This window comes from Ctenopharyngodon idella, chromosome 8 (assembly GCF_019924925.1).
Source record: "Ctenopharyngodon idella isolate HZGC_01 chromosome 8, HZGC01, whole genome shotgun sequence".
Taxonomy (NCBI): Eukaryota; Metazoa; Chordata; class Actinopteri; order Cypriniformes; family Xenocyprididae; genus Ctenopharyngodon; species Ctenopharyngodon idella.
This window is the reverse complement of record NC_067227.1, coordinates 31,042,016-31,058,141: the sequence shown is the minus strand read 5'-3', so window position 1 is coordinate 31,058,141 and position 16,126 is coordinate 31,042,016. Positions and strand designations below refer to the sequence as shown.

Here is a 16,126-nt window from a genome sequence, read left to right as displayed (position 1 = left end):
AAATATTAAAACCAATAAAAATGACAAAGGCAAAATGACTAAAGCTTAAACTAACATTAACATAAAAACTGAAAATGTAAAAATAAATACTAATTCAGACTAATAAAATGCCATTGTCTGGTCAATTTTCGAAGGCAACAAACTGAAAAAGATCTGCGGTTCAGCTGTTAATGGAAAACATAAAAATGGTTGATGTTTTTTTAAGCTAATATTGATTCCATTTCAGAATTTTTGGGGCATTTCACTCAACTTGACCTTACATTTCTAGAGTGATAAATAAACCAGAAGTGATATGAACCGTAACTCTTTCTTGTCTCATTATTTCACTGGACAGCTAAATAAGGATATTATTACACAAATTGGATTAAAAATGCAAAATAACTGCATTTATTGCATTGATGACATGGACACCACTCAGTGAATTAAACAACATGAGGTTATGTGACAACAAGCATACTACCATATGAAATGAATGCTTAGATTTCAAACATTTCTAAAAAGTAGTCACAAAAATGCAGTACAAACTGTGCAGTATGCAGTACGCTAAAGTTACACAGTGAAAATGGCCTTTGTTTGAAATCATTTAACTTGCAGAGTTGTGCTAATTAGGATCAAGAGAATAGCGATGAAAATCAAAGGCTCATAAAGCTTTTGTTTTGGTCCAAATCAATGCACTTGCTAAAAAGACCTGGGGATCCAGATCCAAGACTAGACACCATGTGTTCTGTTTAATAGGAGAGATTAATCTTTATGGACCATGGCATACAAATAATGCCTTTGGGCTGCACTATCTAACACACATTAAATTCTATTTATTCTGCTTTTACAGCTTGATACTAATTTGTTTTAGAGATACAATTTCAGTTAATGCGCTATTGCAAAAAATAATGCATTATTGGTAAATCGATAACCAGACTCTGATTTCTCATCTCTTTCTCATTGCTTGTTCTCAAAACCGTATCAACTAAGACATGGACTGGATTTATGGAAGAACACTATAATCTGACTTAAATTATCATTCAAAGGTTTGGGGTCAGTAAGATTTATGTTCTTAAGGCTGCATTTGTTTGATCAAAAAAAAAAAAAAAAAAAACAGTAAAATATTATTACAATTTATAGTAACTGTTTTCTACTTTAATATGTTTAAAAATAAAATGTATTCCTGTGATGCAAAGCTGAATTTTCAGCATCATTACTCCAGTCTTCAGTGTCACATGATCCTTCAGAAATCATTCTAATAGGCTGATTTGCTGCTCAAGAAACATTTCTGATTATTAGTGATGAAAACAGCTTAATGAGGATTTTTGATCCAGTAAATGCAGCTGCGGTAAAAAATAAACTTCAGCAAGAAAATGAACAGGATGTAAATAAAGATCTAAAGTTAATGAGGGGTTGACAGTTTACATGTGGACATAAAGTTCATTTTTATTTTAAAATCTTTTAAAAAAAATGTTGACATCAAATCCATTTCTGTGATTTCACCAAACAGGACTGAGAGTTTTAGAGTGACATAAACCCACTAATGGCACAAAACAACACAAAAAAAATAATTTAATCCAGTGCTAATACTTACTTATATTGGTGCTATATTGGTATGTCACTTCCTGGAAGATGATGTCATTAAGTAACTGAAAGGATTTTACAAAAAAAAATACGAGTCATTATCTAAAAGAAAACATGTAATTAGAGAAAACGTTCATTATAGAAAGGAAAAATTAAGAAACAATTGGAATATTTCCTAATAAATTACCAATGTTTCATCTTAGAAATGCAGCACCAAGAGACAATCTGCTCAAACTGTTGAAAATGTATATACATTTATACTTTAAAGTGTTTCAATTCACTTTATAAGAAAAATAAAATGTCGGCCTATCATCACACCACTTGAAGACACTTTCGCGTTTTGTTCCAGCATAAATTACACACATGAATACTAAATTCCTGAGGGAGATAAATTCCTGAGAGAATTTATTATTATTATTTGTTATTATCATTAGTTTATTTTATACTATCAATATCGTAAAACCGTCCATTTTGGCCTACAAACTGCCGTCACGACTTGACGGTGACCGCGTGTGGCCGCTGTCGAGCTTCTTGCGTGAGTCGTGACGTCACCGGATCACGCACATCCAGCGCGTGTGTGCGGAATGATAGAAGAGCTAAACACGCTTCTGTAAGGAGGGAATTATGAAATCAAACAGTATTCCAGCACTGTGTTAAGAAAACAAACGTTCTCTTATTAAAATATCTTTATGAAGTAACCGAGTCAGAGGAAAAGACGCTTGAAATAACCATCGAAAAATAAACAGGCCCAGGACTGATTCAGATCCAGCCCAGCATGGACGGTATATGTAACTTTAATTTCGCTATGTTTAATACGATTCATGCGGTCAAGTAATGTTTTTTTTCCCTGTTCATTGCGTTCCTCGGAAGTAAAGCTGATATTCAGACCCATTTTGTGGTCTGCGGTGTTTAGAGATTATTAAATGTTTGTATGTTGATTGTGATTTGAATTTGCCCTGAATTGCAAATCATGTTGAAGCCGAAATAAGGTCCCACCTCTGTGTTCTGATGCATGTGTAGATCGTCAGATGTTTGATGCTGCTGTGGTCAGATGTTTGGCACAGACTGCTGGACACAGTCCTGATCAACAGCTCTTTCTCGAATCCATGTAAACTTACTGGATATTTTTGTGTTTCATGAAGATTTATAGATCAGAATCACTAGTTCTTCACAGGACACATTTGTTGTAGTGGACACAGATAGGGTTTTTTTTAATGTGGTCTTCGTGTTGGACATACAGTCTGAATTTGTCTTCGGTTCCAGGAGATGGAGACGGCCAGAGCCGCTGGTGTCTGTCCCAGGTCAAAGGAGCCGTAGATGATGATGTAGCTGAAGGTAAGACACATCCCTGCTTTACCACGGTAATTTAAGTACCAAAATACCATAGTTACTACTGTAAAACCATAATACATTGACAAAGGAGCTTTTTTTTTTGTCTTTTCAGTGTCATTTTTGTAACCGTGCTGCTGGATATTATCCAAGTTAAGAAATCTGTAGTGTTGTAATGAAGTTAATATTATTTATTTTTATTATTGTTTTTCTTTATCTTTGTATGAGTATGCATTATTCAAACATTCTTGTGGTCATGGAAACACATGAATGAATTGTAAACTTATTTATATCTTTAAATGAGATGTTTTAAATCTGTAAAAACTTGATATTTAACATGACAAGTGAAAGGATTTGTATATATATAGAGAGAGAGAGAGAGAGAGAGATTTGTATATAATTTTTTATTTATTATAAAATATTCTATCAGCTACAAAGTGCCCTTTTGTGTGCTATATTTATCAAATCATTTAGAAAGTAAATGCCATACAACTTCACAAGCTCTGAGAATGATGTTCTTTAGCAGAAATGTTTTTTGTAAACCAGAATAAGTTGGCAAAACTCAAAAAATTTGCCTCAATTTTTAAGTTAAGCAATTCAAAGTTTAAGTAAGCAGAACTGGCAGATTTTTATTTTGTACTCATATTTTATTTGTACTTAACTTGAAATGTTTGAGTACATTAATTCATACTTTTTAATTTAAAATTATCATCTAACCTCAGTGTAAACATTTGTATTAGTGTAAACTTAGCTAGCTATAACAAGCTAATTCAGAAAATGCTAATTTGCTAACAATAGCATGGTATAGCACTTACTGAATCAAAACATTAATCACTACTAAATCTCCCACTTAACATTAATCTTGCGCAAAAAGAAAAAACATTAAATAATTCTTAATTTTAGTATTTAATCTTCCTTTCGATTGCCATGAGCAAAGCATGCTGGGAAATAAAAAAATCCCAGGCCCGTTTTAGTTAAACTTAAGTTCATCTAATTTAAAAGAAATTAGTTCATAAAACTCAAAACAATGAAACAGTTCAGTTTACTTAAAATATATCAGTTCAGTGAACTTGGAAGAAAAAGAAAGTGCTAAATACTCATAAAAGTTAATTTGACTGAACTAATTTGTTTAATTTAAGCTTGTCCTACTCAAACCAATTAGAGTTTACAGTGTTTCAGTTGATCTTTGGCTCTGACTTCAAACTGGTCATGTCAAAATATGTTTTATTATGTTTATATATGAAATTAAATTGTGTATGTGTTGTAAACATAAAGGATTTGTTCTCTGGTTTGAGTCAGAACATGGCACAGCCCAGCACCACGCTGTTGCTCGTCACAATAATACGACAGACAGACAGAGAGAGAGAGATTGTTATTCTTAGGGAACGCAGGGATGGGGGGTTGTTGGATGGTACTGCGTGTGCAGATGCCTGAGATGCTTTTAATGCCAGGCTCCGCATGTGCCCGCCCACACACGCACAAATACAAGAGTCACTTATATTCTCAGAAACATTCAGAGAAACAATATGGTCTCATAGTTGTTCTCTTCAATAATTCATTATTGTGTATGTGTGTTGCAGCTGACATCATCTCTGCGGTGGAGTTCAATCATTCCGGGGAGCTTTTGGCCACAGGAGACCGGGGTGGAAGAATAGTGATCTTCCAGCAAGAACAAGAGGTGAGATGGATTACTGTTCATTACGCAGAACAATTAAAGGGTGGAGCATAAATGGGCTTTTCATGCTTGAAATTGTTATTCAGAATGCAAAAGGAGGCCATATATTCAAACTTGGCACCTCAGGACACAACATGCAGAACGTTTTTGTTTTTCACTTGTCTTGTGATCAATTACAACTGGCCTGGTTTGAATATGCAATATTGAAAGCTTCATTTATGGGTGGATTATATGTTATTTTAGCGTTATGATACATCGTTATATCGAGATAACGTGATATAAAAATGCAGCGATATGTAACGTTGATGTAAATGATATGAGTTAGTTTTATCTAAAGCTCAGCTTACTTATTCATAAGGTATAATTCACCCAAAAATTTAAATTCTGTCATCGTTTACTCACCTTCATGTAGTTTTAAAATCTATAAGATTTTTGTTCAACTTCCAAACATAAATGAAGATATTTTTTTATGAAAACATGAGAGATTTCTCTCCCTCCATTTAAAGTCCATTCCTCTAAAACTTAAAAGATCCAAAAAAAATGTCATAAAGGCACCGTAAAAAATAATAAATCGAGTGGTCTAATCCAAATCCAAGTCTTCTGAAAGGGTTAGTTCACCCGAAAATGAAATTTCTGTCATTAATTACTCACCCTCATGTTGTTCCACACCTGTAAGACCTTCGTTCATCTTCAGAACACAAATTAAGATATTTTTGTTGAAATCCAAGGTTTTTCTTATCCCCAATAGAAAGCAATGTAATTACCGTCATTCAAGGTCCAGAGAAGTAGTAAAAACATTGTTAAAATAGTCAACGTGACTCACTGTAATGTTATGAAGCGACGAGAATACTTTTTGTGCACAAAAACCAAACAAAAATAATGACTTTATTCAACAATTTCTTCTCTACCCTGTCAGTCTTGTACGCAGTTGATGCAGTGAACACAGTTCACCGCTTCCGTGTTTACGTCCAAATACCGACTCATTATTGGCCGGCTCCTGCGTCAGCATCACACGCATGCTTCATGCTGCTCACGTGAACAGGCATCGGCCAATACCGAGTCGGTGTTCGGATGTAAACACGGAAGCGGTGAACTGTGTTCACTGCATCAACTGCATACGAGACTGACAGGGTAGAGAAGAAATTGTTGAATAAAGACGTAGAACCTGGAAGCGCTGCAACAAAAATAGCAGTAGGAGAATGACAGGGGAGTGACGAATTTGTTGAATAAAGTTGTTATTTTTGTTTTGTTTTTGCGCACAAAAAGTATTCTCGTCACTTCATAACATTAAGGTTGAACCACTGCAGTCACGTTGACAATTTTAATAATGTTTTTACTACTTTTCTGGACCTTGAATGTGGTCATTTCGTTGCTTTCTATTGAGGATTAAAAAAAAAAACCTCTTGGATTTCATCAAAAATATCTTCATTTGTGTTCTGAAGATGAACGAAGGTCTTACAGGTGTGGAATGACATGTGGGTCAGTAATTAATGACAGAAATTTCATTTTTGGGTGAACTAATCTTTGAAGACACGATGGCTTTATATGATTTAAAGATTTACAACGACGAGCATACTGTAGTAAACACGGATGTTCAAATGCTTGCGTGACACATGAAAACAACATGTTGTAAATGCAGAATTTAAATATTTGTGTGAACTAACCATTTACAGTTTGGGAATAATCATTTTGACATGCTTTCTTGCTATTAGAACTGTGATTGATTGCTTTGATCATCTGAAGTGCATAAGTGAAAGCGCAAACATCTTTTAAATCACCATATCATGTTTAGTTTTAATAGTATGATTATTTAAAGCGTTTTAGATGGTTTATTCTTATATGTATATAGTGCATTAATAGTGGGAGAGGCGGGGCATAGTGAGCACCGGGAGAGTCTGTGCGTGCGCAGCTTGTCTATGTAAGAGATCCTACAAATGCCTGCATTGAAAGCGCGAGTAAAAGAAAAAAAGCGTGAGGGGGAAAAAAAGAAAGTTTACAGAGTTTTAGTGACATTACTAGATTAATCTATGTAATGTTGGATATAATGTATAATAATGCAATGGGGGAATATTTGTGGGTCTTGATGATAATAATAATAAAATTGTTTTAATAATTAAGTAATAATAATTTAAAAAAAAAACTCTCTTCTTTATTTTGGCTTAAAATATCGCAGTAGTAACGTATCTGAGTTCAGTTTCGCGATTTGTATCGAATCGTGACATAAGTGTATCGTTACACCCCTAGTTACTTATATACCTTTATATCCAGATCGTATTATCTGGTGATAAGAAAGCAGGCATCGCTGCAAAGGAGAATATTTCTTATCTTCAATATTTAAGAGTGTCAAATTCCACTCTCTAATCTCAGACCTTTAATAAACTCTTATATTAATAACATGTGGCAGATGGAATGGGATGAATGCCATGGAAATAAGTTACATGAAATAAATCCCAGTATAAGAAGAATGTTTTTTACTAATTTCAAATCTAGGTATGATCAAGTTGTTTTTCATTAGATGCCGTTTAGGTCCTACATATTACTACATATTTTACTGGACTGCACTGTTTTTAATGTAAATGGACAAAGGTTTTATTCAGAGATGTTTAAAAAAAAAAAAAAAAAAGTATCACCTGAATGTATTTTGGAATTTCTAGTCTAGTATTAACCTTAAATGTCTTGTGTAGCTTTTTGTTAATTGTATGACTTGTGTTGTTTGTTCTGTTTTCATCATGAAGATAGCCTTGCTGCTGACATGGCATTAAAAATAAATAAATATATATATATATATATATATATATATATATATATATATATATATATATATATATATACATACGTATGTATATACACACACACACACACACAGAAACGGGAGCACAGAGCACTGCCCGAGAATTTTGTTAATAAATTGGCTTCCCTGTTGAATCGCTACATTATATTTCTCAGCAACAAGGGGAACATCGCTGTTTTTGAAGTAATTAAGCTCACAGCTTCATTGCTAGTAGATAGAGATGCAGGTGTGTCTTATTTTAAGAATGCTAGATCTAATAAGTCGTAGTTGACAAAAATAACCATCATTTTAACCCTTCCAGTCAAATTTACTGCTACAAACATCTATGACAGCTTTAACTATGTAACCATGGTATAAGCAGGATAATCCGCAGCTAGCTGTGCATTACATAAGTTTTCCGCTCCACGTTGTGCATTAAAATCATGTAATGCACACCAAGCTGTGGTTTATCCCTTACATGTGACGTTTCTGTGTCCAGAGTAAAAACCTGCCGCAGTGCCATGCGGAGTATAATGTCTACAGCACGTTCCAGAGTCATGAGCCGGAGTTCGACTATCTGAAGAGTCTGGAAATTGAGGAAAAGATCAACAAGATCCGCTGGCTTCCTCAGAAAAATGCTGCACACTTCTTGTTGTCGACAAACGGTGAGCTAACAAATGTTCATTTAACAAAAGTTCATTTCCTAAGATAACGTTTCTCATTTTCATTTAGGTTTTTCATCTAATATTTATTTTCTATTTTATTTTCACTTTAGTTCAATTACCGAAAATTATTTTAGTTAAATGAAATGACTGTTCTTTAATGGAGTTTGTTGATTATTCAATGCTCTGTTTTTTTTATTGCATGCAGATAAAACCATCAAGCTCTGGAAAATCAGTGAACGAGACAAGAGACCGGAGGGGTATAACCTCAAAGAAGAGGATGGCCGCTACAGGCATCCGTCATCGCTCACGACACTACGGGTGTGTAGATACATACACACACTCTCTCAGGATTATGTTAATGCGTTAACAACCCCATTTGAGTAACACGCTTCGCTCCGCACAGGTTCCAGTGTTCCAGCCGATGGATTTGATGGTGGAGGCGAGTCCACGGCGCGTGTACGCCAATGCTCACACCTACCACATCAACTCCATCTCCGTCAACAGCGACAACGAGACGTATCTCTCCGCCGATGACCTCCGGATCAACCTATGGCACCTGGACTTCACTGACCGAAGCTTCAGTATCCTATTTATACATTTTTCGTTTATTCGTACTACTGTCTGTAAGATTTCTTTTTTAATGTTTTTGAAAGAAGTCAATTCTGCTCACCAAGACTGATTTAAAATAACTGCTTTCTATTGTAATATATTTTAAAATGTAATTTATTCCTGTGATCAAAGCTGAATTTTCAGCATCATTACTCCAGTCTTCAGTGTCACATGATCCTTCAGAAATCGTTCTATTTCCAGGCCTGGAAAAGTTTTGGGAAAATAAATAAACCCAGAAAGTTTTGGAAAAGTCATGGAAATTTGTTTCAAAATATTTGTAGAATATATGTTTAAGTGATAATATTGGTTAAACAAACTGCAATACTTAATGTTCATTCGATCCATCCGACTGCGACATTCCATCAGATTTCGTTTTGCAGTGTTGAGCATTATAACCAATCGTGCACGTTTCTGTTGAGTTTATGAATGTGATGGCCAATCAGAAGAGGTCAGATTAATCATCGCTGAAACGAAGAGCTTTGTTCAGTGCACGTACTCTCTGTAATACTTTGATTCTTTGGTGAATAGAAAGTTCAAAAGAACAGTATTTGTTTGAAATAGAAATCTTTTGCAACAATGTTTTAATTCATCCTTACAAAATAAAAGTATTAATTTCTTAGAAAAAATCTTATTGACCCCAAACTTTTGAAAGGAAGTGTAATTATATTACATGACATATTAATGTTGAATTGTTTTTCATGTTTTTTCCTCATATTATACACTGTTTTACTGAAGTTTAGCCCTTAACCACTGTCTCAGACATTGTTGATATCAAGCCGGCCAACATGGAGGAGCTGACGGAGGTGATCACAGCTTCAGAGTTTCACCCGCTCCAGTGCAACACGTTTGTGTACGGCAGCAGCAAGGGCTCAGTGCGCCTGTGTGACATGAGGGCGTCCGCTCTGTGTGACCAACACTCAAAATGTTCGTTTCTGAACTTTCACTGCTTCACTTGCTTTTCATTGATCGAGCAGTAAACCTTTCAGAACCTCTCACGCTGCATGTAACTCATTTATCGTGTGTTTCTGTGTAGTGTTTGAGGAACCCGAGGACCCCAGCACACGGTCCTTCTTCTCTGAAATCATCTCATCCATCTCAGACGTCAAGTTCAGTCACAGCGGCCGATACATGATGACCAGAGATTATCTGACCCTCAAGATCTGGGACCTTCACATGGAGAGTCGGCCGGTGGAAATTTACCAGGTAGGCATGTAACGATCATGAATTTTGTGCTGACGATTAATTGTCATGCAAATAATTGCGATTTAATGATTTAAATCTGTTTTGTTCAAGTCTCAGTGTAAGCCTAATACATTATATGATTTTTTTTTTTTTTTTTTTTACTTATAATATAATATACTGATTAAAATTTAAACTGCACAATTATCTCAAACAATTGGGATTAGATTGAATAACCATGATTAGATGATTAATCAGTAATCACTACAGGCATATTACCAGGTGCAGTTTCTGTCACTGGGGGACATTTTTTTGCTGCAAAAAAATTTAGTAATAAGCTATATAGCTTTGGTGTACCAAACCAGACATACACTTGGAAGAAATAATTTAAGGAATAGTTCATCTAAAAATGATCACATTGTTGCAAATCTGTATGACTGACTTCTGTGGGACCCTTTAGCAGAAATTAAGAATGTCCTGCGTTTATTCTAGCAATTAATGTAGACTGATGATTTCAAATTTAGAAAAGTCTCTTATGGTAAAAATGGTCTGTGTGCTAAAATTCAAGTTCAAGTCATACCTTGTTTGAGAAATAGGCCAAAAATTAAATATTCCCTCATTATCTTGATATCCATCCTAGCTCTCTTTGACATCTTCATGAAAAGTAGCAATGCCCAGTTTGTGAACCAATTGTTCTTTTGAATTGGATCTTTGTAAAAGATTTAATCAATTGATCCATTTCACAAAACCTCAGTCTGAGTGATTTGTTCTCGAATCGTGCCGATCCAGACTCCATCCACTTGTAGCAGTTAATGACTCCCTGGATTATTTGTGAGTAACAACTTAAAGGGGTAGGTCACCCAAAAATGGCAGTTCTGTCATCATTTACTCAAGTCAATGGGGTCTGTCAACTGTTTGGTTACCGGCATTCTTCAAAATATCTTCTTTTGTGTTCAGCAAAAGAAAGAAATTCATACAGGTTTGAAACAACTTGAGGGTGAGAAAATGATGACAGAATTTCCATTTTTTGTGTGAATTATCCCTTTAAATCAAAGCTATTTTATGAATAGAAGAATTGTAATACGAATTGCTTTTTTTAATATATTTGTGTTCTTTTTAACCTTAAATGCTCAGTCTCCATTCATTGTAATTACATTGGAAAAGCAACCAGGACATTCTTTAAATTCACCTTTTCCATGAAAGAAAGAAAGTTGAGGTTTGGAACCACATAAATGATCCTTTTCATTTTGTGTGAACAAACAAAATGGTGATTTAGCAAGATTGACCACTAGGTGGCATTAGGAATTTATTTCTTGTCCATATTTATATAGTGATGATTTTGCATTGCATGGAAGTATTATTTTTCCATAATGTGTGAAATGTTTTAATTTTTATATTTTTTTAGCTATATATAATATTATATATAATATTCAGAATATATAAGAGTATGTAATATTCAGCAGTAAATAAAGTACGAGAAGCCATCGGGATTTAGTTGGATCATGAAAAGTTGGCTTATGATGCACTACATTAATGATATATTTCAATTACTGTAATTATAAAGTCTGAGCATTTGTACATTGTATTCAGAATTTGTTTGAATGTCAATAGTCATGATGATTCCAAAATTAAATGCATGACCAACTTTACTGTTATGTATACGCATATGTACAGTTAACGTTAACATAATTATTCATTTAATTTAGATAAAATATTTGCTTTTTATATAGAAAATGTAATAAAATCTGTGAATAAATTCATAAAATGAGCACTTATAAATGTGTATGTTAGCAACACGCAGAAACAATAAGCAGTTTTTAAAGTCACCAAGAAATCAAAATTGGCTGTTTTTATGAAATGTTGCAGTATTTATTATGATCTATCCTTGCACATAATTATTCATTATAATATGCACTTCATGCATCATTATTTTATTTAAATCCATGTGCCTCGTAAACTTTAATCAAAATAAGTTCCCCTCTTGTAACATCTCTTCTCTTCTCTGATGACTTGTTTACTGGCGTGAGGGTGGGGCAACCTGTCACTCACATGAGATCCACCAATAGCAAACCACAACCATCCAATTAGTTCCCCATGAACAAAACTTTGGAACTTTTGAATTTTTTTTGGATCTTGGATGCATTTCACAATACGGAAGAAAAGACTATCACAACTTCCGTTTCATGCCGACTTTAAAGGGTTAGTTCACCCAAAAATGAAAACTCTGTCATTAATTACTCACCCTCATGTCATTCCACACCCTTAATACTTTTGCTCATCTTCAGAACACAAATTATCTTTTTGATGAAATCTGAGCGATTTCTGTCCCTCCATTGACAGCTACGCAACTGACAATTTGACACTTCAAAAAGTTATAAAGAGATCGTAAAACTAATCCATAAGAATTGAGCGGTTTAGTCCAAATTTTTTGAAGAGACTCAGTCGCTTTATATGATGAACAGATTGAATTTAGGCTTTAATTCACATGTAAGCATTCACGCAGCACATTTGAGGTTCGCAAGAGTTTTGATCTTGCTTGTCATTCAGGTTCGGTTGAGCTTCTGTTTTTTTACTGATCAATGTTTATAAGTGAACAAAAGCCTAAATTAAATCTGTTCATCATATAAAGTGATTGAGTTTCTTCCAAAAATTTGGACTAAACCTCTCAATTCATATGGATTAGTTTTACAGTCTCTTTATGAACTTTTTGAAGTGTCAAAGTGTCAATTGCTTAGGCTGTCAATGGAGGGACAGAAATCTCTCAAATTTCATTAAAAATATCTTCATTTGTGTTCTGAAGATGAATGAAAGTCAGGTTTGGAACAACTTGAGGGTGAGTACATGACAGAATTTTCATTTTTGGGTGAACTAACCCTTTAAATCTTTATTGCGATTACCCAGTTAAAGAGCTTCTTGGTGTAATTATGACATTCATTTTATGGCTCTGATTACCCAGGGTGCACTGATTAAAGACAGTGACACTGTAAACGTTGAGGAACCAAGTCATAAACAAGCTTTTCTTGCTGTCCTGCCCTTGTATCAGAAGCATGTATGTGCCATCAGTGTGTTGTGTGACTTTGATCTTTCTCTCTCTCATCAGGTTCATGGTTATCTCAGGAGTAAGCTGTGCTCTCTCTATGAGAACGACTGCATCTTTGATAAGTTTGAGTGCTGCTGGAGGGGCGATGACAGGTGAGGAGATGCTCTGAGATGAGACATGACTCGTATGCAGTAATGATTCTCCTGCACATTCTTCTAATGACCAAAGTATCTTCAGTTAATGATAAAGGCAAATACAAAGCAAACCTTGAATAGGCATGAGCTGTGTGTGCTCCCAGCCGTATCACTGCGACCAGAGAGGGTTTATCAGACTCGAGCTTTATCTTTGACTAACAGAGCGCTCACAAATACAGACACACAACAATGTTTCAGAAACTTCCTCACTTTGAGCTAAAGTACATGTAACTACATTATATAGAAAATTTGGTTACACTTTATTTTAAGGTGTTTGTGTTACAGTGTAATTACACATTTAAGTACTGAGTAATAATAATTAACTACATGTACTTACTGTAGGGTTTGGGTTAGGATTAGGATGTAATTTTAGGTTAGTTGCATGTAATTAAGCACCATTTATAGTAATTACTATAATAACTACATGTAATGTGTTCAAAGGCACTGTAAAATAAAGTGTTACCAAATATTTATGATAATTAAAGTTAACCATTTTATGTTTATAAACCTATAACTACCATTCAAAACTTTGGGGCCAATAAGATTATTTTTTTTTTATTTATTATTTTTTTTTTTTAATTGTTGGTTGAAAGAAATTAATACTTTTATTCAGCAGTGATGCATTAAATTGATCAAATATGACAGTAAAGACATTTATATTATTACAGAAAATATTTCTATTTCAAGTAAATGCTGTTTTTTTTTTTTGTTTTTTTTTTACTTTCTATTCATCAAAGAATCTTAAATCAACATTGATAATAATCAAAAATGTTTCTTGAGCAGCAAATCAGCATATTAGAATGATTTCTGAAGGATCATGTGATGCTGAAGACTGGATCATGTGACACTGAACACTAAAAATACAGCTTTGATCACAAGAATAAATTACATTTTAAAATATATTAAAATAGAAAAGTTTTTTTAAAAAATTTTGTGTTTTTTATTTTTTTGCATTTTTGATTAAATAAACATTAAAACATGTCAAAAACATTTTAAAAAAATCTAACAGATCCCAAACTTTTGAACGGTAATGTAATAAAACTCAATGGCTGTAATAAATGGAGTGAATGAAATTTTACACATGTGAAAACAAAAATTGTTAAAATATTTTTACCTCTGCTTATTTATCGAAAAACTTTTTTTTTTTTTTTTTAACCAAATTTTTACTATATTTTACTCTACAGCAATGGCGTTTTGGCTGAAATTAGTTAAAGTCAAAGCAAATAAATGAGATATATATATATATATATATATATATTGGTCAGCCCTACATTTAATAGATACATTTGGCTAATAACAGTTTTGTTTTTTGCCATTGCCATAAAGACAACGTTTTTTCTTATAAAAGAAGAAATCTGCCTAATTTTCTTCTTATTTTTCATCTCTCCATTTTCAGTGAGGTCATGACCGGGTCCTATAACAACTTCTTCCGGATGTTTGATCGCGACGCCCAGCGCGACGCGACCCTCGAGGCCACGTGGGAGAACGGCTCCCCCGGCTGCCCGCTCAAGACCTGGCGCGTGAGCGCGGGGAGCAGACGCAAGAGAAACGAGATCGGCGTGGACTGCCTGGACTTCAGCAGAAAGATCCTCTACACCTCCTGGCATCCTCAGGATAACATTGTTGCCTTGGCGACAGTCAATAACCTATACATATTCCAGGAGAAACTGAATTAGGAATTTCAAACTGCTTCGTCTCCATTCCTAGCTCCAGGAGTTAGGCGGGATACATGCTAATCTAGTATCCATGCACAACCTCTCTCCTGAAACTCATAGTCTTAATATTAACCACTGTAGTACATGAAAACCTTTGGATTATTCTATTATGTTAATTGATACACTGTAGGCCGGAGGAAGGGATTTTTAGTTGTATTACTGTATTTGTTTTGTTTTTTTATTTTGCACATTGTTGATCTGTCCGTTTTAGCTTTAATCAGAAACCCCACGCACTGCTGGGATATTTTTCCACGTCTCGAACACGCAACCAAACTGACCTGCAAGAATCCTGTTTAATAAGTTTGCATAGTCATGATTAACACTGAATGAGTTGTACAAAACCTCATGCTCTGATCGCTCCCTTCTGGCCTGGTGCAACAGGACGTTTCCTTCACCAAACGCTCGGTCTAATGCCTGACATTCATCCACAAGTGCAATTGACTTGAAGTTGCAGGGTTCCCAAATAGCTACATTATTCCCTACATTAAGTCCCTAATGGATACAACTAATTGTGGCATTAATTTTATGCAATATCTTAGTCTTTGTGGGGAAGGGAGACTTTTTATCAGTCTCTTTTAATAGGGACACAAATATTTTAAGTCTTAAGTAAATGTTTGTGCAGATGTGCATGTTTTATAATGTCTTATGATTTTCGGCATCTTATGATGTGTGTGGTTTTATTTGCAGCTTTTTAATACAGAATGGTTCCTATGAGGTAAAGAATGCTCTAGATATTTTTATATAAATTTTCGAAAATTTAAATCGTGTCCTTGACAGTATTCAGTGTATTAATGCAGTCACGTGACTGTCTTTGAGCTGTTGATTGGTGCAGAATGATTCTGTATAATGGAGTGCGTTTACATGGAAATCAGGCCTGCTGTATATGAACAAACCCGGAAATAAGTTCCCTTTATCTTAATAGTTGTAAAACCCAAATGTAAAATAAAACTTAATTTTAAGACTGAGAACTAAACTTCGTGGGCTCATTTTTCCATTTGGAGGTCAGTAAAAGAAAATGTCATTTCATTATAAAGCAGGTAAGAGAAGATTATACAGAGTAGAATCACTTTTCTTTAAACTTCTGCCCCATATTTAGGTTAGCAGGAACAAATAGGACATCCTGAAATGAATCTGTGCCTGAGCTATTTTAGGAGTTGGTGATCGGTGAGCCTAAGTAACAGGTTTTTAGGTTGTCATTATGGCAGTACATGCAGACATTTTATGTTGTCTTACAATTTTATAATTTTTATATAGGCTGTCATTGAAAGTAAATAACATTAAAGGGATAGTTCACTCAAAAATGAAGATTCTGTCATCATTTACCCTCAAGTTGTTCCAAACATGTATGAATTTCTTTATTCTGTTGAACACAGAAGATATTTTGAAG

The 16,126-nt window shown here is 34.4% G+C and overlaps 1 protein-coding gene across 1 annotated transcript; it reads left to right on the top strand.

The window, feature by feature from the left end:
• The first annotated feature begins 2,052 nt into the window (after window positions 1–2,052).
• ppp2r2aa (protein phosphatase 2, regulatory subunit B, alpha a) lies at window positions 2,053–15,712 on the top strand. The gene is made up of 10 exons (XM_051904470.1): window positions 2,053–2,345; window positions 2,827–2,898; window positions 4,473–4,570; window positions 7,837–8,002; window positions 8,208–8,320; window positions 8,406–8,583; window positions 9,371–9,535; window positions 9,645–9,814; window positions 12,891–12,982; window positions 14,421–15,712. Exons 1-10 carry the CDS (start codon window positions 2,339–2,341, stop codon window positions 14,698–14,700), a joined length of 1,341 nt encoding a protein of 446 aa, XP_051760430.1. The 5' UTR covers window positions 2,053–2,338; the 3' UTR covers window positions 14,701–15,712.
• The last annotated feature ends 414 nt before the right edge of the window (window positions 15,713–16,126 follow it).